The sequence below is a fragment of the Arabidopsis lyrata genome (genome assembly GCF_000004255.2).
Source record: "Arabidopsis lyrata subsp. lyrata unplaced genomic scaffold ARALYscaffold_6, whole genome shotgun sequence".
Taxonomy (NCBI): domain Eukaryota; kingdom Viridiplantae; phylum Streptophyta; class Magnoliopsida; order Brassicales; family Brassicaceae; genus Arabidopsis; species Arabidopsis lyrata.
The window spans coordinates 11,144,348-11,165,812 of record NW_003302550.1 but is presented as its reverse complement, the minus strand read 5'-3'; the positions used below and the strand labels follow the sequence as shown (position 1 = coordinate 11,165,812).

The following is a 21,465-nucleotide window of genomic DNA, read 5'->3' as shown; positions in this document are numbered from 1 at the left end:
TGAAATCCATTATTGTATACTGTAGTTTTCAATCTCAGACTAAAGTAGATATGTGAAAAAGATGTACATTAGATATACTAGACAAAAATATTCACAAAATAGTACTAACAATCACATGAAAAAGCTGTAAAAAGACACTAAATTCAAGAATCAAGAAAAAGAATCTCAAAGCTTGAGGGACAAGTCAAGTTTCTGCTGCTCTTCATGATGATTAGAACTTAACAACACTTTGTCTCCGTGCCACTGTTCAAGAGTCGGTGAACCTTCTAAAATTCTTCCTGTGTTGCTCGGTCTATCGATGTTATTGGTCCGAGAATTTACTGAAGGAGCCATCATCATCTGATGATGATGATGAAAATTCTCCATTGAAGGCAATTTACCTATGGCTGGTTGTTGATCAAATGGAAGTCTTGACCAGTTGACCTGACCGTAGTGACCACCAAACCCGCTATATGAACTTAGCTTGTGGCTCATCGAATGCGCTTGAATCCCCAAAGACCTATTGTTGTTGTATAGTCCGTGGAAAGGAAGTGGAGAGAAACCGTAAGGATGTCCAAAAGCTGAGGCTGACGCTGCCATACGTTGTCCTTTCTTCGCCAACGTCCTCTCTCTCTTGTGTGCGTTTTGGTGTCCACCAAGGGCTTGTGAGCTATAGAAAGTTCTTTGACAGTAGTTACATGAAAAAAGCTTTTGTTCTGTGGATGTTGTAGATCCGTTAACGATACTCGCTGTATCGTCTATGCAGTCGATGAGATTGAGTTCTTGACTAGGATCATGAACGTCTTTTTCTTCGTATTTGATGCTCTGGTTTAGAGAATCTTGATATGGAAAAGCTGTGGATGAGGAAACTATTGAAGCGTCCATGAGAGCTAAAAAGGGAAAAGATTTTTTTCAGGTGATGATTTCTTCTCTCTCTTTCTCTATCTCTTTCTATTAATAAATAGCTATGGAAGAGGTTTATATCAGTGAATGGGAGCAGAAGTAGATGGTATTAGAAAGGAATATTAGAGAAAGAAAATAAGACCATACACTAGAACATTTTCTTATGGTTTTTGTAATAAGTGGACCAAAGTACTATGATGAGAGCGCGCGATAGGTAGGTTTGGTTTGCTGTCACACCCTTCTCACAAAACACTTTAAAGCTAGTTGATTGGAACTCCACCATCTAATTAAGTACCTCTCTGTCTATAATATATGACCCTTTCCCTTTTTGGCTTCTTCCTCCTTCAATAATCCAACCAATACATTAAGGTGTAGAATCCAAATTTTGGTTTGGTTCCGGTTCAGAATTTTTGGGTTTTTAGATTTTCAGTTTATGAATGATAAAATATCTAACGTAAATTAAACCAAATAAATTATGACTACTTTACCATTGGTAATCCATATATATATATATATATATATATATATATATATATATATATATATATATATTTGGTTAAGGAACCCTTAATAATTGAGTATGAACCTTTCTTTTGTTAAGAGACAAAGAAGTTAAGGGATACAAAAGACAATTGAAAACTAAGCAGTTTCTCAAAATAGTAATGAAACTAGTACATCATGATTCATAATGAAATGACAGAATAGAAAGATGAAAATAAATTGAAAAGGAAGAGTACTGTTTATGGACCATGCATCCAAATTTGTTCAGGTCTGTTTATGTCTAATTTTTGTAACTCCACGAGGTAAGTGACCATTTCTGTCTCCTTTGGCTTTTCGTGTGGTCCTCTCCTTCATCTATTCTTTCTTTTGTCCTCTATTGGGACCAGACCAAAGCTCAAACTAATCAGAAAGTAAAATAACTGGTTGTTTGGACTTTGTAACAATCAAGCAACTATTTCAAGTAAGAATAGATCTTTGATTTTGACAAACCACTTGGTTCACTTAGGACTTAGAACATATCAATTAGAGGGTCTAATAATAAAACAACTTGTAAACCACTCGTATGAAAAACCCTTTCGTTATTATACTTGTCGATTTTATTTTGTATCTTTTTTTTTTTTTTTTTTTTTTTTTTATTATGTATCTTAGTGAGAAATGTAGAAGGATCTAGAAGATCCACAACTTAATATGAAGATATTGTAATATTTATTATATTGATATGTAAAGATTTAGGTCTATCTTAGTTTAGGAAACCATTTTACTATATAAAATATGTAACCCAAAGCTTATGATTATGAGAGTAAATATACAATTCTCCATTATAAACTCTCATCACCTTCAATAGGGTAATATGACTTAAAGAATAGTTTTGTCTTTAATTATGAGAGATCAACCTTTTTCTTTTTGTGTAATCTTGAAGGAAAGGATATTTGAAACTTCCACACGCTCTTCTTCTTTATCATCTAAAGAGTTTAGTGGGTTTGTCAATATGAATTTTGGTTTCCCACTTAATTTCACATCATGAGATACAACTAGGTTGCATGACAAAAGTCACTTTCTTTTAACCAATTGAAACTTTTCTTTTGGAAGCCACATCAGCAAAATCAAACCAACTTGAGCGACGAGTAAAAGTTATTCTATTGAGCATATGATATAATAGTTCCTAACAATCTAACCACTTAACATTTCCAAAGTTTTAGCTTAAATTTATTTAGCTGAATTTGATTTACTTAGCTTGTAATGAAATAGAAATGATCTAGTCGCTAACTATTTTCATAAGAAATTAATTTTAATTAATGTATTGGTGGAGTTATTTCTGAGTTATATATGATACCTCCATTTAAATACACCCTCGTTCTTTGTATCCTCAATAAATTGATCATAAATTGTTACATTAATGAGTAATTTGAATTGTGAATTGTGTATTATTGGTTAGCTTAGTGAGTATACTAATTTTCTACGTAATAGTATTATTATAGTATGATATAGTTAACATCAATCAGGTCAAAAGATATAGAACATTGGATCTTACTTTAAACAGATGGTGACATGTATCTATTCATAATTTTCCCTGTATGTAGAGAGATTTGATTCGTCTTTCAAATTTTTTTGTTTGGTAAAGCTTTTGTGTATTTTTTAAATCTGACAATGCTATAGGTAAGTATCATATAGTAAAAGTACTAAACAGTAACTGGGTTCATCTAAGTTTTTTTGGGCCTTATTATAATCTAATAGTTTACATGATTAGCTAAATTTACTCAATCCAATAAAAGTTTTTAAAGCAACAGTTACAATTACAAATTTGCAATGATTATTTTCTAAAAGTGGAATTGTTTTGTTGGTTAAAAAAACTAAAAAGTAATTAACAAAAGTTTGACATACTATCACTTGCAGAAATAATATCCACTATGAGTAACTTACCTCGTGGAGTTATGCACACTACTGCCACTAGTAACCTCTTTGGAATTTTATAATTTATAAAAAAAAAAAAAAACTCTTTGGAAATTTTTGTATGATAGATATATTTCGATGAGAATTTTTTTTTTTTTTTTTTTTTTTTTTTTTTTTTTTTTTTAATTTGGTGTAGGCTACACCGTGTAGCAGTTGGTGTAGGCTACACCATGTAGCAGTGAATGTGTGATTTGAATTGATAAAAAGTTTTTTTTTTTTGTTGTTGGTTTCCCACAGAAGGTTGTGTATATTACATAATCATATAGTTCTGAGTCTGTCCAAGATTATTAGAGCTCATAAGATTTTATTTATAAAAAATACTGAAAATTTAACCCAATTTTCTACATTATGATGATTAGTTTGGATATGGTTTCGGCTCCCTCAGCCATAAGTATACATTAGTACATAGTAATTTATTATACTTTTCCGCTTATTGGAAAATTTTTCTATAGCTATGGTGTTATACACTGAAATTTATAGCTATGGTGTTATACATTGAAATTTAAGCTTTTTTTTTTGTGAGAAAGTTTAGAAAATAGTTATTTAAAAAAAAACCATTAAACGTAGAATGCCTTTCGGATTTAGGCACTTTGGTTTATGCCTTTCGGATTTAGGCACTCTGTCCATGGGAAATGTCAGTTTTACCCTTAACTAAATGACGTCTTCTTCTTCTCTCTGTGCAACGAAAATCCAACGGCTCTTCACGAACCTCTCTCTAAGCGCCTTCCTTTCTCTAAAATTCGATGGAAGTTTTCGATAGCCGCCTGATGGTGAAGACGGAGAGTATCTGATGTCGAAGCTCTAGGGAATTTTGGTGATGTTGCAAAGATCTCACAATTAGGATTCTGCCTCGCCGCCTAAGACTTTCATGATCTCCGGAATCAATCTCGCGATGGCCTTCCTTGATTCTCCTCTGATGATTTTCCATCTCGCAAGGCATACTCTCTCTCTTTCTCTCATTGCTCGGTTTGAATTTTTGTGCGATTTCAATCAAAATAAGAATCTTGATGAATTTTTGCTAATTTATTGTAATTTCTAAGAATTTTCTGGTAAATCACGATGAAATGATACAATTATATATTCTGGTTAACTATGTTGCGTGAAAGGATAATATTAAGTTTCTCTTAATGTAAATTATTATGATTATAGGGTGGAATTGTTCGTCTTCGAGACTCTGAAAAGTAATAATTACATTTAAATTTGTTATGGGCATTTGGCAGTGATGCATACACGAAATCTAGAAGTTTCCATCTGAATTGTCTGTGTTTGTGTGTATGTGTATGGATAGTAAACCAAGAAGCCATCCTTTCATGAAGATCATAGTAACAATTGGTACAGGTTCTGATCTCATGGAACTGGAAATGTATTGCCATTAGAAGTTGTGGTAACTACACCAGAAATCGCAAGTGTTTTAGTTAGCAATATTATGTTCAACACTTTTTGGTGGAAATCAGGTTTGTTCAGCTTGTGGACTTGCTGTTCTAAACGTTATTGAGAAAGAGACACGCCAAACACATTGTGCTAAAGTTGGTACACACCTTATTCAATGTTTCAGACATCTATATACAATACATGATAGTACACACCTTCAAACACTCTTTTTTTTTTTAAAGTCCATTAAACATCAATTGTTTTGGATACATCTATCTTTGACTAAGATTTAGAATTTTTTCGGTTAGACTATTTAACATCTCGTAAGGTAGTTAAATTATTATGTTTGGGTTCCTTTTTACGAACTAATAGGGTTTAGTTTTCATCTTTTAGATATTTTATTAATGAACATTCCATTGTAGATAAATCCGGTTTGGGTTTACTCGTCCTTAACTAGGGTTTAGCGTTTTCTCGTTTAGCTATTAGCATCTCGTAAAGTATTTAAAATATTGTATTTTCGTTTTTCATTTACAGTTTGAGTTTGAGTTTTCCTCTTTTAGATCTTCTTAATGAATGGTCCATTATAAATAAATTGGTTGTTGTTCACTAGTCCTTGATTAGGATTTAGCATTGTTTCGTTTACACTTTTATTATCTCGTAAAGTAGTTAAGACATTGTGTTTGGGTTCCCTATTTACAATCTACTAGGGTTTAGTTTTTCTCTTTTGAAAGTTCTTTTATGAATGGTTCATTTTATATTAATCGTTTTGGTTCCTTATTTAAGCTTAACTTTTTCCTTACGACTGATTATATATCAATGTGTGTTTTCATGAACAATTTTATGTTCATGGACAAAAAGCCAATGTCTGTTTTCATGAACAATTTTATGTTCATGGACAAAAAGCCTTTTGTAGGTTTCTGTCGATGTACTAACTGTCGTATATTTTTAACGAGTAGTTCTTTTTAAATGTTATTGTTTTCATGTTATGTGTATCATTGTATAAGTAATAACAAAAGAATGCGAAAATTGGTGTAAATAAATTATGTTGGAGGGTTTTAAAACAAGAAATGATATTGGTGGACTAAAATAATCTACTGAAGAGGCGCCACACAACCACCACTGCACGAGAGAAGCCACGAGATAAGCTTCTTGAAAATCTTTGGGATAAAATCAGTTAAGCAGCTACGCCACCACCGCCAGATCCAGACCCAAACACATCCACTCCTCAAACAACTCCATGAGCCACCGCCTTCTTAATCTGCCGTTAAACAGAGCACCATCCTCTAATGCCTCAGATCCCGGAGGTAACACGCCGGAGGAGACCTCGCCACAAACAGGGAAGAGTCCACCGTTTCTGAGCACCACAATTCTTCATCATTCAAGAGAACTCCCTCTCTCTTCTGACCTATGACTTAATATCAGTGAGAAACAGGGGATAAGGGCAAAATCGTCTTAGCTTGTGCAGTTTTGATGGAACTATTTACGTCTACAGTAAAAAAGGCTCAAATCCGAATATGTCTGCCGAAATGTGCCTCTTTTGACAAATCTCCCTTTAGAAAATGGATTAGATATGCATCTTTATTTGTTTCTGAAAAAGTAATGAGAAACTGACTGGGAGAGATCATATAAGATAACGAGTAACACATGCCCCCACATATAATTCCAAGTGTAGACAATTGTCTAGTCACATAAACAACCAAATCTACTTTTGGTAGATTTCATGTCTCATCCAAAATTTTGAAGCCAATGTCTTTCAAAACATATTTTTTTTCTTGATCAGTTCTATATTTATTTAAGTACCGCCTCCAGAAATTAGGAGAATAAATGTTTCTAAAATATAAAATATGTTAGTATCTAAAAAATTTGTTTATTGGGACTGATTTCTTATCTCTCGCTAAGAAAAACCATAGTTCACAGCATGCCACATAACCACCATGTCTAAAGAAAGATTTCTCTCAACACACGATGTCCTTTTTTGAGAGATAACATTCTCATTTTACACGTCTCGGAAACCCTTACGTGGTCATATTAGTTAACCATTAACTTAGTTATCAACTAGTTACGTGGTCATATTTATATCATAAACGTTCTAAGAATTTTGAGAATAGTTGGTGGGTATTGTTTGTGTTATTGACTTTGAGTAGGTTTGAAAGGGCTAGGCGTTGGGGTCCAGTTCAGGTTCGAGTTCGGATCGAGTTTTCGGTACCAGGCTCGTAAGCCCCAGCCCCACCAACCTACATTTCCCAATGACTACCATCATCATGAATCAACCATCAAACAATAACCAAAGAATTAGTCCCGAATACACATATATTGGATCATACATAGCAAAATGAATCTTATTTCTTTAACAAAAAATAAAAAAGATGAATCTTATTTGGCGATTATTTATTAGATATATATTTCACTGTACAAAATTATAATTTAAATTTTGTCTTGATTATTGTGAAAGCTTGAAAATCGATGTTTTTGATGGCGATCGATCAACCAGTAGACTTATTCCTAGTTAACCAAAACGAAAAACCAATCAAACTTTTTTTTTGATATAAAAGTAAATATCATTAGAAAATAACGAAAGTTTTAGGAATTACAGAGTATTAGGACTCATATGGCATATATAAGCAGGAGGAGTTACTTAAAGAATCTCAACATCTTTGGGATTTAGAAATGAGAAACAAAAGCCACAAACAAATAATCTTTGGAGACAACTATTTTACACCTGATTTCTTCTGATCTACAAACAGCTTGTAAGAATGTTCAAGTATCAATATCTGATACCATTGTTTTGATCAGCTTGCAGGTTTAGAGAGTGCTCCTGCAGCAAACAACAAATTTCTCCGAGAAAACTGCATGCATCGATGTAAAACCAGAGTTTTAGTGTATGCCTGATCAACGAGCTTTGCAATTCTAGGGGTTAAGAGGAAAGGTTCTATATGATTAATCAATTATTAGGCAAACAACCTGAAACTTTGGTTCTAATTAATTTTTGGAAAGAGTTGATTTACTCACAAGCACAAGATGATAAACTTAGCAGGGAATCCAGCGATGAGAAAAATATTACGGTATTTCGAGAATGGTGGAACTAATTCTAGTAAAGAAAGAAAGTATAACTTACTCTGAGAGCGTGAACTGGTGTGGACTTGGTGGGGAAAGTCCTGAGCGAGCGCAACCTGTTGGTGTTCCCATTCCTGATCGACAAATGATAAGTCGTTTTAACAAAACAATCTACTATTCAAAGAGAACAATGATACAACTTTGGAAGGAGCAAACTCACTTTTCCACGGCCTTTGTTAATTTGGTACTTGAGGTGACGTCCCACAGTTTCACTGTGCAGTCTGCAGATCCAGAAGCCAGAAGAGAGCCCTCGCCGCTGAAACAGATAAACAGGTTAGTCATAAATTGTAGTAGCTCTATGATTATTAGAAGTGGAGTTTGCGGGTTCGCTATTCCAAGCAAGCGGAATTGACCAACCAAAGACAGTCATTGCATTAACGACCCACCACATACTAGGCATATACAGTTTTGCACAACCCATGACAAGAACTCCTTCGTTAAAGCTAACACGAGTGCGTGGGTATAAAAAAATCTACCAGTCCAGTAGACGTCAAAGTGGAATTAAAAGAAATAGCCACACCGGACCACTATAGTTCGTAACCCTGAACTACCTTTTAACAATGCTATCCGAGAAGAAACCTCAGAGATTCTAAGCATATCAACCAAAACCAATACTTGGCTGACAAGAGATTATATAACTTTTTCTTTAGTTCTCACTAACTCAAAACGTTGTTTCGATAGAACTGAGCTTACTGCATAGCTCGTCTAAACAAAAATTGAACGATCAATGAAAGCTTTTTGCTTCTTGTCTCGATATCTCTCACCTGTAAGAGAGACTCCAGACACATGAATTATGGCCCATGAGAGGAGTGATGCAGCGAGCTGTTAAGAGGTCCCACATCATTATGGTGCCATCTTCATCACCGGAGGCCATATATCTCCCATCCGGAGACATAGCCAATGATAAAACCATACTCCTGTGCCCAATGAATATCCGGACACACTCCCCAGTTTGCACATCCCACAGTCTAACCGTCTTATCACTAGAACCGGTTGCAATGTAGTTACAATTGGGATGCCACTGTACACACTGAAATCAAATGCATTTGACAAGTACAAAGAAAGTCACATCAACAGGTATCCAAATAAAAATTGAAGTTACTCATCTGTATTAATGTCAATCCAAATAGTTAAGTAATCCATCGTTAAGCTTATGATTTATAAATTATGACTGTCAGGGTCTCGTTAAAATAAAAAGTGGGTACTAATCTAAGACAATAAACAATGCAAAATGTTAGCTAAACCACTGTAAACAGTGAAGCGGTAAGTTAACGACTTCAATTGCATACTAAACCGTTGAAGAAATTTATCCATGCATTAATTAACAACTCAAATGGTCCAACCTTTGCAAGATATAACCCAAACAATGAAGATGAGGGAGACACTCACATCAACATCAGATAGATGCCCTGCCATTATCCGAAGAGGTTGAATTCGATCCATTGACCAAATCCGTGCAGTACGATCATGAGAACAACTTGCAAAGTAATGACCGAAAGGGCTAAACTGCACCATAAAACGAGTATATATACATACATGTCCAGCAACCATATATAGCAGGTTATGTAAGTAATATGTGTAAAATTGAATAATTATACCTGGACATCCCATACAGGGTAATTATGACCCTTGTAGCACACGAGATTGGCATTTAGTTTTGTGCTCCACAGTCGAACTGCACTTATGAATACATAGTTGGTAACTAAAAAAAAATCTGAACTAATGAGCCAGTGTATGGATTTGTGGAGTGATGGACAGATACATACTTGTTGTATCTGCTGAAGAAGATAGAACAAAATCTCCAGGGGGACTGAAAGTGGCCGAGTAAACTGGCCCTGAGTGACCCAGTAATAATGTATAACTTCTTCGGCCATTTGGTCCCATAATTTGATCATTTGTATCATTTTCACCCTGCAAAACACCTGGAACCAGACAGCTTAGTGTCTATAACTCTCATGGAAAAACAAACAATCATCATAAATATCACCAAAAACAACAAGCGAAACATATGAGATAAATATCATTTCTTAATTGTAGGCGTCAATAATATGTCTTTCAGAATGAAGGTCATTACAAAAATCATTGTTTCAGAGAAAAAGCATACCACTGCCAGCTTGTCCTATCTTAGCCATGTCCCAGACCTGAACACCATATATGTCACTTAGGCATGATTTAAAAAAGGGTGAAAAAAAAAGAGGAAACATATCACAACCATCACAGAATTATTGTCCTACCTTTATTGATGAATCTGAGAACCCACCAGCAACCAGAGATCCATCATGAGATATAGATGAACAATTTAACCTGGGGGACAATAAGAGAGTGAGTAACAAGTTGCAAATAAGTAGTTAAAATTAGGAGGAGAGGTGGACATTACCCGTTATGAGTATTCACAAATGTATAAAAGCTGACTGAAGGCATCACGACACTGCTCAACTGCACACGGTTTCTCAGGTCTTCAAGGATGGATTGCTCTACATCTGTAGACCTGACAGAGAAAAAAAGGAGATGGAAAACACTTAATCTATCTTAAAGGAGGTTGAGTCTTTGACAGCTACTATATTCATTTCTCCTAATCAATCATGCATCACCCATAGATATCCCATGTTCATTCCTTTTTCATCAAATCCCAACACAAAAAAATGGGCAAGGGATTCGAAAGTACATTACTGGCAAGGCAAGTTCTGGTTTTACACGTGGCGCCGGTGGCACCGTAATAGTCTCCAGACGTGCAACTTTTGCTGTTGCATTTCCCACTTTGTCCTTCTTTAACTTTTTTAAGGAAGAGCCTTGCTTTCCAATTTCAGTGGATCTTTTCTGAACAGAGTATCAATTGACGAGTAAAAATGGGATTTCCAATTCAAAAATTATTGATCTAAGTTGAAGCTATGTATCACCTTACTATCATCTGCATCCCCGTCTTTACTTTCTCCTTGTCCCTTCTCAGAATCAGACAGCAGACCTCCTGTCTTCTCAAGGCGATCTTCTAGCGAGTCTTCAAGCAACTGTAAAAGAAAAACACATATGTAGCTAATGACTACGCATATATATTATCTTCCCTGGGATGAGGCATCAACACCGGAAAAAACAAAAGAGAAGAGCTTTGGGAAAAAATACGTACTCCCCACTGAATTTCTTTTTGATTAATGTGATTAGCTGTGTCCTGAAAACTACCGAAAATGGTGACAGCTTCTATGTCATCGGATGAGGAATTAGGTTGTCCTGAGTAGACTGCAACAAATTATCCATGACCAAACCAAAAAACTGCTACAAGCTATTGCATATATAAGAGAAAGAAACACATTTACCTTGGAAATTGATGTGTTCGTTAATAATACCAAGCATTAAAGTCGATTTTGTCCTTTGTAGATACTGAATTAACAGATCATATGAATACTGCAACATTCAGTAAGTATATTAGAGGTCTGCAGTCACGGAATTCAGTTAATCAGACCAGAAACCTTGAAGCATTTGCCTGTTACAGCTACAGTGACTAGTAAAATTTCACTTTAAGTCTACCTTAGAAATCTTGATGTTGACCTTGCTTTTTCTAAGAGACCGAGCAAACTCCATCTCCTGATAAGAACCAAGATCACAAGAAAGTTAATAACCAAACCAAAAAAAAAAAACAAATCCAGTATCAACATTATACAACCATATAAGGTTTAGCTTAAACCTCTAGATGAGATGGAGCAAGAACACCTTCCAATTTCTGAAGATCCCGTAAGTGTACCATCTCATGATCTCTGCGGAAGCTGTTAAAGAAGCCTCTCGCTGGCATACAAAAAAGTATAGCTTATCAGATAAGTAGCATAAGTCACTCTTTACTCATTACATCTAATATGCTATATCGAGAAGTACCTTCTTGAGTGTGCCCTTTTCCCACCAAATCCATGTAACAATGAATAAACACAGGATACATAACTCGAAGCAATTCATGCTACAAATTACAATCATCTTGTCAATTCCATACAAAATGTAGCTACACAAAATGGCCAAGGGAAAACCAAAAAAATCCCACCTTATATAAATCGAGTGAGTTATAAGCCCATGACCTAAGATTGCTGTAACCCTCACGGTACCGAGTAGGATCATCTTCTTGTCTGGAAAAACAAAAGAAACCACATTTCATAAACCATTTGCTCTACATAAGCAATATTATAAACCCTAATTTAAATACGAAACACAAAGAAACAAATGCATAAACACAGAAATATAAACCCTAATTTTGAATTAAAAACAGAAAGGAGAGAGATTTGTGAGGGAGATTGATTACTGGGAAAAGGAGCGGATGAGTTTGGTGAGGTCAGGATCGTTATGATAATCGGTAGAAGTGAAACTGCTACCATTGTTGTTGTGGTGATGATAAGATTCAAGGTCTTTAGCAGCGCTATTGAATCCTTTCTTCTTCAAGTAACCCACAACGAACTCGTTGATTTGCTCTGGATCCATTATTGTTCTCGCTTCTCTCTCTCTCTCGATTCAAATCCCTCTCCTCAGAAACTTGTATCTCGTCGTCTCATGTTTTAGATTCACTGTCTCTCTCTCCCAAAACTGGGCCTCTTTCAATGGGCCTAATTGTGGCCCAACTAAAACTATCTCCCAAATAAGCTGTGCATGGACCAAGCCTACTAAATCTGTTTTGATCACTTCACGTATGCACCTGATAGGCTGATATCAAGTGAAATGTAATTATAAGTGAGTGCTCTTTGATTTTCTAAATTGAATCTATGTGTGTATAATGTAACAGACAATCAAATAGTAAAACTATACCCTAGAGCGAATTACAAGGTCAACCCAAAAGAATCACATAAATGTACATTCAAGAAAGGAAACTAAACTCTAAGGTCTACAACAAATGGAACCCAAATGGGAACAATAAGACACATAAGATGAATATTGAAGTGAATAATGCCACAAACATTGAAAAATGTAACGGCCAATGAATTAGTAAAACTAAACTCTGAATCCAATTACAAGTGTAAACTCAAGGGAATCATACAAATTTACATAAACCCTAAAGTCTGGACTGACAGGAAAACTCTATGGGCAAGATAAAACAAGCTAAATGAAATCTAAGTTTCATGAAACAAAAGAAGAGGATATTACCAGAGAAAACATTACTTGAATCTTCATCGCATGAACTAACCAAAAAGTATGACTGAAATCAGTTACAAATTTAATATAAGAAACACAATTACGAACACAAAATTTGTATCTAAATGTACAATTTGTGAACAAAGTATACGGAGAAACAAATGAAACATTAAAAGTCTATCCTCTTCTTAAAAAATTTCCATACTCCATCAAAGAAATTTATCTTCGACTTCCAAGCAACCTTCGACCATAGTCTTGGATCTTTTAGGGATCCTCCATTTTTGCCTGCAAAAGAAGTGATTAACCACACAAATAAATAATTTGAAATAAATGAAAAGTAAAAAATGAGTTGATAAAAAACATACATTCCTCGCTTACATCGGTAAAAAACTTCACTGTTTTGGGATTTTTTTTCTTCCAATGAAATACTCTATTTCCACCATAAAGGGTGATAAGACCCATCAAAGCAATTGTGTTCATGTACTTCCACAAATATTTAGGGACTAATAAATAAATAAAAAAGTTATAAAAAGAGTAGAAATAAGATTTGAATCACGCACCTATTAGAAGCGGATTTGGTTTGGAAGTGAGAACTTTGGTTGAAATCTTAGGAGAAGAAGGCTACTTACCTTGTTGACATCCTTGATTCTTTCGGCCACTTTGTCCAGCTTTCTCTTGATGACTCATGTCGACGAGAGATAAACTTAAAAGAGTTTAGGCTTACATATAGGAAGTGGTCTGCGCCGCAGTATAAAGCTATTGGATTAATTTGATTGTATACCTTGTATCTCATAAAATTTTTGAAATCTATCCTAAAAGATTTTAGTATTTGAATTATACATTATATATTAAACAAAATGATATTTTTGTCCTTACTTAATAATAAAAATTCAGAAACAATAAAATAATTTAAATAATTCGTTTTAGAAATATTATTTTAAAATTAAAATAAAACTGTTTATATTAAAAAAAACTTAGATACTCAAAATTTATTTTTAGGATTTTTGATAATGATGAAATAATTTACAATGGTTAATAATAATCAATAATTAAAACTAAAATTCAGATTTAAGAAAAATTCAACTAATAAAATCAAGTAACATAAAGGATACCAAAAAAAAACTCAGAATTCATATAATTACAAAAAAATAAATTATGAATTTTAGTTGTATAATAAAAAATTATATCGATATGGAATGATTTGGTAAGACTTTTATATAATAATTCACTTTAAAATTAATCACAGATTTTAATTAAATATAATTCAAATTAATTTTTCTAATATTTTTCATTTAGTAGAAAATTTAAAAAATATATGTATATTCGAATAAACTATATTTATTTTAACCTAATTACAAATATAAGTTAAATAATTTAGATAAAAAATATTAATTTAGATATAATTACCAAAAATAATTAGCTCCGTTTAAAAGAAAATAAGTCAACAGTTCAAAAAAGTCGACAATGTAAAAAATCAATTAACCAAAATATAAGTCAACTCTTTTAATATAAGTCAATAGAAAAAAAAAAAGTAGACATAAATAAAATATAAGTCGACAGTTCAAAAAATCAACCTTATTAATAAATCAACGTGAAATAAAATAAGTTTACCAAAAATAAACAAATCGACAAAAAAAATATATATAAATCAACAAACAAAAAAATAAGTCAACAGTTTTAAAAAGTCGACTACATAAAAAAATAATCAAACAAAATATAAGTCGATTGTTTTAAAATAAATCAAAAGAAATAAATTTAGTCGACGAAAATAAAATTTAAGTCGTCAGTTTTAAAAATCGACCTTATAATGAGTCAACGTAGAATGAAGTAAATCCACCATGAATAAACAAGTCTACAGATTAAATTAAAAGTCGATGAACAAAAAAAAGTCAAAAGTTCAAAAAATTGACTATGTTATAAATCAACTAGCCATAACATAAGTCAACTGTTTTAAATCAAGTCGACAGAGAAGAAAATTAAATCAACAAAAGTGAAAAATAAATCAATAGTTCAAAATATCAACCTGAAAAATAAATCTATATAGAATAAAATAAGAGTAAAAAAATTATCAAAAATATATCTACACTGATTATTAGTTTATTTATTACAAATTTTATAATTTTGAATTACTTATTCTTGAATAGTTTAGAAATCTAAATAATATTATCAACTTATTTATAAATTTTTAAACGAGATAATGAATACTTTAAATATAGTAAATTAATTTTCTTAATTATTTATTATTAAATTAAATAAATACGAATCTTAGTTAAAATATTAAAATTTCATTTTTTAGTTAATTTATTTAAATAATATTTAAATAAATAAAAAGGTTATTATGGCCAATTTTCCATTAAAAATACGTCGTTTTCAAAATAGTGTAAAATTGATTGTAGTTTTCAAAATTCTAATATAATTGAGAGTATTTATAAAAATTTCCCAAAGCTATTCGAGCTCGGAGACGATCACAATCCCACTGCGAACACGCTTCGTCTTCAAACATCGAATGTGTGACGCAGTCTACGTTTTGACCAGCCATGTTTTTTAAATCGAGAGATCACATCACCCGAAAATCACCGCCTAAAACTGCGACGAGAGGAGAGAAAACTAGAAAATGAATAAGATAATGAAATTGCATAACGTGATTGGATAAGAAAAATTCATTCTCCTTTTTTTTAATAGAAAACTAACCTTTTTATATGTGATCAGATAATTTTTTCTTGATTTGAATTAAAAGTTTCGATATTAATAAATCAAACTAAATTTGAAATAAATATGGTTATTATTTAGTAGCATTTTATAAACATCTAAAAACTTTTCAAATTTCTGGTGAAATATTTTTTGATATGTTTTTCTTGACTTGTCAAACTATTATGATATATGTTTATTTTATTTTTTCTGATTTTTTCTAATGCACTTATCTGAACACTAATTGTATGGATTTAAATATAAATTAAACTAAAATGTATAATATGTAAAATATTTTTCAACGACAAAAAAATTGAATATAATAATAACGATAGTTCTAACAATACAGAGCATAAAAATCAAAAGCCACAAAGCCTAAGTTTAGTTAGTAGAATCAGCTGAGTAATCTTCTTTTTCCTAAGTTTTCCGATGTTTGGATCATAATAGTTTTTAATATTTATCAAAAATTCTCTAAATTTTGTTAAATATCAAAATTTGCCAAAATAACTATTCCAAATTGGATGGGCCGTACCCGTTCCTAAATCCACTTTTATTAATATTTGAGCGTTAGAGAATTGAATTTAGCCATCCGAATTTTCCATTACCGTTTTATTACCCAAAATTCTCGTCTTGTATTTATCAGAAATCATTTGGGTAATAGTTTTTATTATTTGAAGTACTTGTTTCCAAAAATGGATATACCTACTCTTTTTAATTGTCATGATGAAAACATATTAAGAAATGTTTTTAAACAACTAAAAGTTTTTGTATTAGGATTTCTATCTTTATAAAGATTTCTATCTTTATATGTTAAGAAACATGTTAAAACATATTAAGAAATTGAATTTAGAGTTTTTGTATTAGGATTTCTATCTTTATATACAACTAAAAGTTTAAATCCATTTTTAGAAGTTACTCTTAAATGTGCCAAATAAATTTGTATGTAAAAAACCCGGTTTAGGTACTAATAAACATTTTTATTTAGTCATGTCCATTCCTTTTAAAAAGTGACGGATTTCAATCGGAATTTTCTCAGCTAGAACCGTTCCTTTTAAATTTCTCGCTTTGGATTATTTATTTCAACTTAAAGATTAGGACATGATACCAATATATTGTTTGGGTGATTAATTCTTATAAAATTGAAAATTATCCAAAGTATCTTTATATTCTAAACAAATTTCTCTTTTTTTTTTTAATATTCAAACTTTTCGATATACCCATCTCATAATGTATCTTTACCAGTTTCATCTTTGTGTCTCTTCAAATATATTTTTTTGTTTACTGATTTTAGCTCGTTCTATTTACCTTCAATTATTTCCCACAAAAAATATTCTAAAAACAAAAAATTGTAACAGTTCATCAAATATATTAAAAGTTGCAAGGAGTCATCAAATAAATTAAATTTTGCAATGGTTCTTCAAATATACTAGCTGTTGCGATGGTTCATCAAATAAGTTAGTTGTTACAATGATTTATAAAATTACAATGGTTCGTCAAATAAACCAAATGTTACAATAGTTCAATTAAACTGTAACAATAATTCATTAAAATATATTTTATTAATAGTTCGAAGAGTTTTGACCAAGAGACACGAATGTAGATATCAAATATACCAATGGGTGCAACAGTTCGCCAAATAAAATAAATGTTACAACGGTTCATAAAATAAACCAAATTAAAAATACGATGGTTCTTCAAATAAACCAAATGTTGTAATGATTACTTTAAACGGTTGCAACAATTGATTTTTATATATCTAAGTAATTAAAAATAAGAACTAAAATTTATGAAAATTTATACTAAGAGACGCGACCATAGATATCAAATATACTAAAGGTTGCAACAGTTCGTCAATTAAAGTAAAAGTTACAACGGTTCGTAAAAAAAAAACTAAAAACTGCTATATATGATTCATCAAATAATCAAATATTACAAAAATTTAATTTAACGGTTGCAAAATTCATTTAAATCAATAAAAAATATTTTTTATGAAGAGTTATAGCGAGAGACGTGATTGTAGATAGCAAATATAGCTAAACGTTGCAACAGTTTATCAAATAAACTAAGGGTTACAACGGTATATTAAATAAACTAAATATTGTGATGGTTAGTCAAGTAACCTAAATATTTTTAATGGTTCAACTAAACGGTTATAAAAATTTATTTAATATTTTGATAGTTAAAAACTAAATCAAATATATTTTGAAAAATTATAATCAAAAGACGCGATTGTAGAAGTCATTTTTTTATCAATCTATAAAGCACCACCTGAACGATGATTGTATAAAGCCCTCACCTTTTTTTGTGGATTTTTAAATCCTCATATGGTAAAATAAACTCTATTATTAATAAATCCTTATATTAAACATAATAAATACTCCCTCCGTTTCACAAAAAGTGTCGTTTTAAGGTTTTAATTTTGTTTCACAAAGAGTGTCGTTTTATGTTTTCAATGCAGTTTTTAAGACTATTTCTCTTTTTTTATCCCTACTATTTCAGCTTATTAATTATATAGATGGTATTATCTAGTGTATTAATAAGGAGTAGAAATGAAATTTGTTTAATTTTCTTAACTTGTGTGAAAACTGGTAGAATGACACTTTTTGTGAAACGGAGGGAGTATAAAAATTTGATTTAGGATTTTCTTCTAAAATTCTATTTACAATCTTTTTTCTAAATTGAAATTTTTTAAGTCATAATGTAAAAAAGTTAATTGTATTCCGTTGTGTTACAAAAATTCATCGTGAAACCAAAGAGATTTTGTTACGAATAATACATAAATTCTTATATTGAACCGAATATGATTTTATGTTAATAAATGTTTATTCGGTTCGATCACATAAATTTGCTAAAGTAAAACCAAACCAAATTTTATAATACTACGAAAAGTACATGAATTTCCAAATCAAAATATTTTCATCGGACAAACTAAATAAGATTTACTAACAGTTAATATTTCTATATACATATTAGGATATATTTAAAAAATAATATAAATAACATATAGTTAATAATTATTTAGCTATATTTTAATCCAAAATCTGAAAACTCGAACAAAAAAAAATCAAGTGCTATCCTATAAATTTTTTTAGTTTATATAATGTAACTTCTAATGGTAACAAAAATGATTTGTCTAATCTCAACGAAATTGTGAATGAATTTTTTTAGCGCAAAAACCTTAATTTTAGAAAGAAAAATTGTAAACTCGAATTTAAAAAAATCATAAATAAATTATTTTTGTTTCTTATTGTTTTAATATAACTATTTTTTTTTTAAATAAGTTGGGTTTATTAGTATTAGTATATATTTTACCACTTATGAAAAGGTAAGGGTATCAAAAATACACCTCTTCTCTCTCTAGGGCGATAACAGCGATCACACCTCTTCAAACACAACCGCTCCGTTACACCACCGTTTCCGGCCGGCGTCGGCTTCTCCGGCGTCGGTCGGCTTTCATTTCTGTTTAGATTTCAATTTCTTTCTCTTTATACATTCTGGTTAATAATTGTGAGATCTTCTAACGATTTCATCATCTTCTCGCTATCGGTTTACTTTCCTCCATGGTTGGTTTCGGATCGCTTGGTATTCTCCGTCAATTTACATCTCTATCCATACCATTTAAGGCATGTTTCTCTGAACAAATCTTAGTGGCAATGGCAATCCATTGGATATCAACGACGGTTTCTTTCTCTCCCCTTTTGGAGAGTGTTATCTCGGCAATTAGCGTGATTCTCATCGGAATTATCTTCGAATCGACGGTGTCTGGTAAGCATTACTCAAGTCCGAGGGTTATCTTCATCATCCTTTCGATGGGATGGTGTGTCTTTGTCTTAATTTTGGGAGTTTCTCAGCCCAAAATTGAGTGGCGTTATATATACCGAATTTTCATAATTTTATTACTCATGGAAGAAAATTGGTATAGAAGATTGTTTAAGATGACCCTTGGAATTGCCGGAGATATGAAAAACCTTGAACCTAAGGATTGTACGTTTGATATGGATCTAATGGAAGAAAGACATGGATTTTGGCATTATGGTTTATCAATGGAAGTCATGGAGGAAAAGTGTTCCAAGGAAATTAAAGCCTATGCCAACTTCACCGAGAACTTCTTTGAGACATGGGCGTTACTTCTTGCATTTGATCTTAATGAGAAAGGGAATATTGCAGAGGCTTTGGAAGAGCTTGTCACATTTATGGAGAAATTGAAACCGATTCTCAGAACTTTTGGGTCCAAGGAGATATGCAAGATAATAACCAAGAATCTAACCGGCAAAAAGCTATGTGGCTATGTGGGAGAAAATTACAGGGTAAGGATATTTCATTATAAGGATCTTGGTACGGAAGTTTTGGTACCATTGTGTCTACGTTTCAGAATTACATATACACACGTCGGGTTAAAAGCTGCGGTTTGTAAAAATAAAGTTCAGCCAAGTGATGCTGCATTCAAATCGTATCAAAGAAAAGCAAATATGAAGTTGGATAATAACAGATCTTATGATCGGTTAGCGAGTAAGGCTATTCTTCGAAAAGCATCGTCAAACTCCCTTCTGCTGTACTTTTCTCAGTATATAGCGCATACATCTGCGTATGTAATAATTTGTGTTACAGTAATTCTACATAATATCTTTGTAATTACTCTTTGAAATTAATAAAAGTCCTTTGTTGGAAAAAAAAATGAAAAGGTAAGGGTTTAAAAACCCACAAAAAAAGTTGAGGGTTTCTTACATGTTTTTAGGAAAGGTAAAGATTTTATACCCATTTTTTCTTTATTAATGACATCTTTATACTTTTAGACTTAATATTTACTAATATGTATTTAAATTATTTATTCAAGTGTTTTAAAATTTTAAATTTTATATGTAAGCAAATGAAAAATATTAGATGACGCATATGGGGGTCACCAGGGTTCGAGGCACGGCCACTGGCGGATTTATATGAGGGAATCGCCAGCTCCCCGGGATGTGGGGTACCCTAGGGCAGATGACGCATATGGGTCTCACGCTAGTCGGTTCCACCTCGGTGGGGCCGGACACCCTAGTTATCAAAAAAAAAAAAAAACAAAATATTAGATGAGTTAAAATTATAAATATATTATGATAAATACAATCACAACAATTAATAAAATTGAAAACAAAATAATAGGACGAACTTATAATTTATTATTTTCCAGAAAAATAGGAAGACATAGAAACATTTCAAACAAATATGAAAAATATAAAAATATGGAAATTGAAGAATTTTATTCTCTTCAAGGTTTTTGGTTTGTTTTTTTAATATAAAAATAACTTTTTTTAATAATTTTTTCTTCTGTTAATTTTTCTTGTGCAATCATGAACGTTACATGAGGAAGTTAACGGAGACTGGGTGGAGATCAAACCAGCCATGTAAGATGATAGTTGAGCCAAGAGACGTTGGAGAAGACTCAAGCGAAGTGACATTTTGTCGTAAACAATAACAGTATCGTGTTTCCATGTGTGAGCGCTGTTAGAAGAGAAATAAAAGAGATGTAAGTATATATAGAGAGAACTTGAAAAACAATATCATGTTCTTAAATTACTCTTTATAAGAAAGAATATAATTGCCATGGGAAATTTGTTTAAACGTTAAAAATGGGAAGATAAAGGAGAAAAATGAAAGTGTATTGGAGGGAGAAGTGAGACAGAAAGAGTAAAGGATTTGTCCTAATAGGAGGTTTCGTTAACTGCAAGATGGACGCGTGTTGTCCTTTGTGGCTGGCTTTGTTCACATTGGTGTGGGAGTAAGATTGGCAAGTTCGTTTTCTTTCGAGCTTTTGTTTAAGTTTTTGACTTTTGTTTCGTTTTTGTGGATTGTATTCTCCACGTGTTCAATTGGTTCCCTCTT

General features: G+C 32.0%; 2 protein-coding genes across 3 annotated transcripts; both read right to left on the bottom strand.

The window, feature by feature from the left end:
* On the bottom strand, window positions 1-1,293 carry LOC9308211 (zinc finger protein 3). Its single transcript, XM_002872096.2, has one exon. The coding sequence runs from the start codon at window positions 862-864 to the stop codon at window positions 166-168; it is 699 nt and encodes a 232-aa protein (XP_002872142.1). The 5' UTR covers window positions 865-1,293; the 3' UTR covers window positions 1-165.
* A 5,944-nt stretch (window positions 1,294-7,237) lies between these two features.
* On the bottom strand, window positions 7,238-12,425 carry LOC9310310 (transcription initiation factor TFIID subunit 5). 2 transcript variants are annotated; one of them, XM_021022952.1, is made up of 19 exons: window positions 12,095-12,425; window positions 11,840-11,921; window positions 11,680-11,758; window positions 11,495-11,592; window positions 11,338-11,394; window positions 11,127-11,214; window positions 10,940-11,040; window positions 10,716-10,823; window positions 10,484-10,635; window positions 10,196-10,306; window positions 10,053-10,122; window positions 9,923-9,959; window positions 9,585-9,740; window positions 9,417-9,493; window positions 9,208-9,324; window positions 8,583-8,848; window positions 7,979-8,074; window positions 7,820-7,892; window positions 7,238-7,550 (listed from the first exon to the last, which is right to left on the bottom strand). In XM_021022952.1, the coding sequence occupies exons 1-19, from the start codon at window positions 12,268-12,270 to the stop codon at window positions 7,494-7,496; spliced, it is 2,001 nt and encodes a 666-aa protein (XP_020878611.1). In that variant the 5' UTR covers window positions 12,271-12,425; the 3' UTR covers window positions 7,238-7,493. The 2 variants fall into 2 exon arrangements, with proteins under 2 accessions (XP_020878611.1, XP_002872141.1); XM_002872095.2 differs by having other exon boundaries at window positions 10,940-11,049; window positions 12,095-12,420.
* Window positions 12,426-21,465: the final 9,040 nt, after the last annotated feature.

What these genes read in the sequence shown, in the direction of transcription:
- LOC9310310 (XM_002872095.2), bottom strand. Translation starts at nt 12,270, where the DNA reads ATGGATCCAGAGCAAATCAACGAGTTCGTTGTGGGTTACTTGAAGAAG. An exon ending in TCTCAGATTCATCAATAAAG is followed by an intron (nt 9,960 to 10,052) that starts GTAGGACAATAA and finishes TATGGTGTTCAG; the next exon opens with GTCTGGGACATGGCTAAGAT. An exon ending in GGCATCTATCTGATGTTGAT is followed by an intron (nt 8,849 to 9,207) that starts GTGAGTGTCTCC and finishes ATTTGATTTCAG; the next exon opens with TGTGTACAGTGGCATCCCAA.
- LOC9308211 (XM_002872096.2), bottom strand. Translation starts at nt 864, where the DNA reads ATGGACGCTTCAATAGTTTCCTCATCCACAGCTTTTCCATATCAAGAT.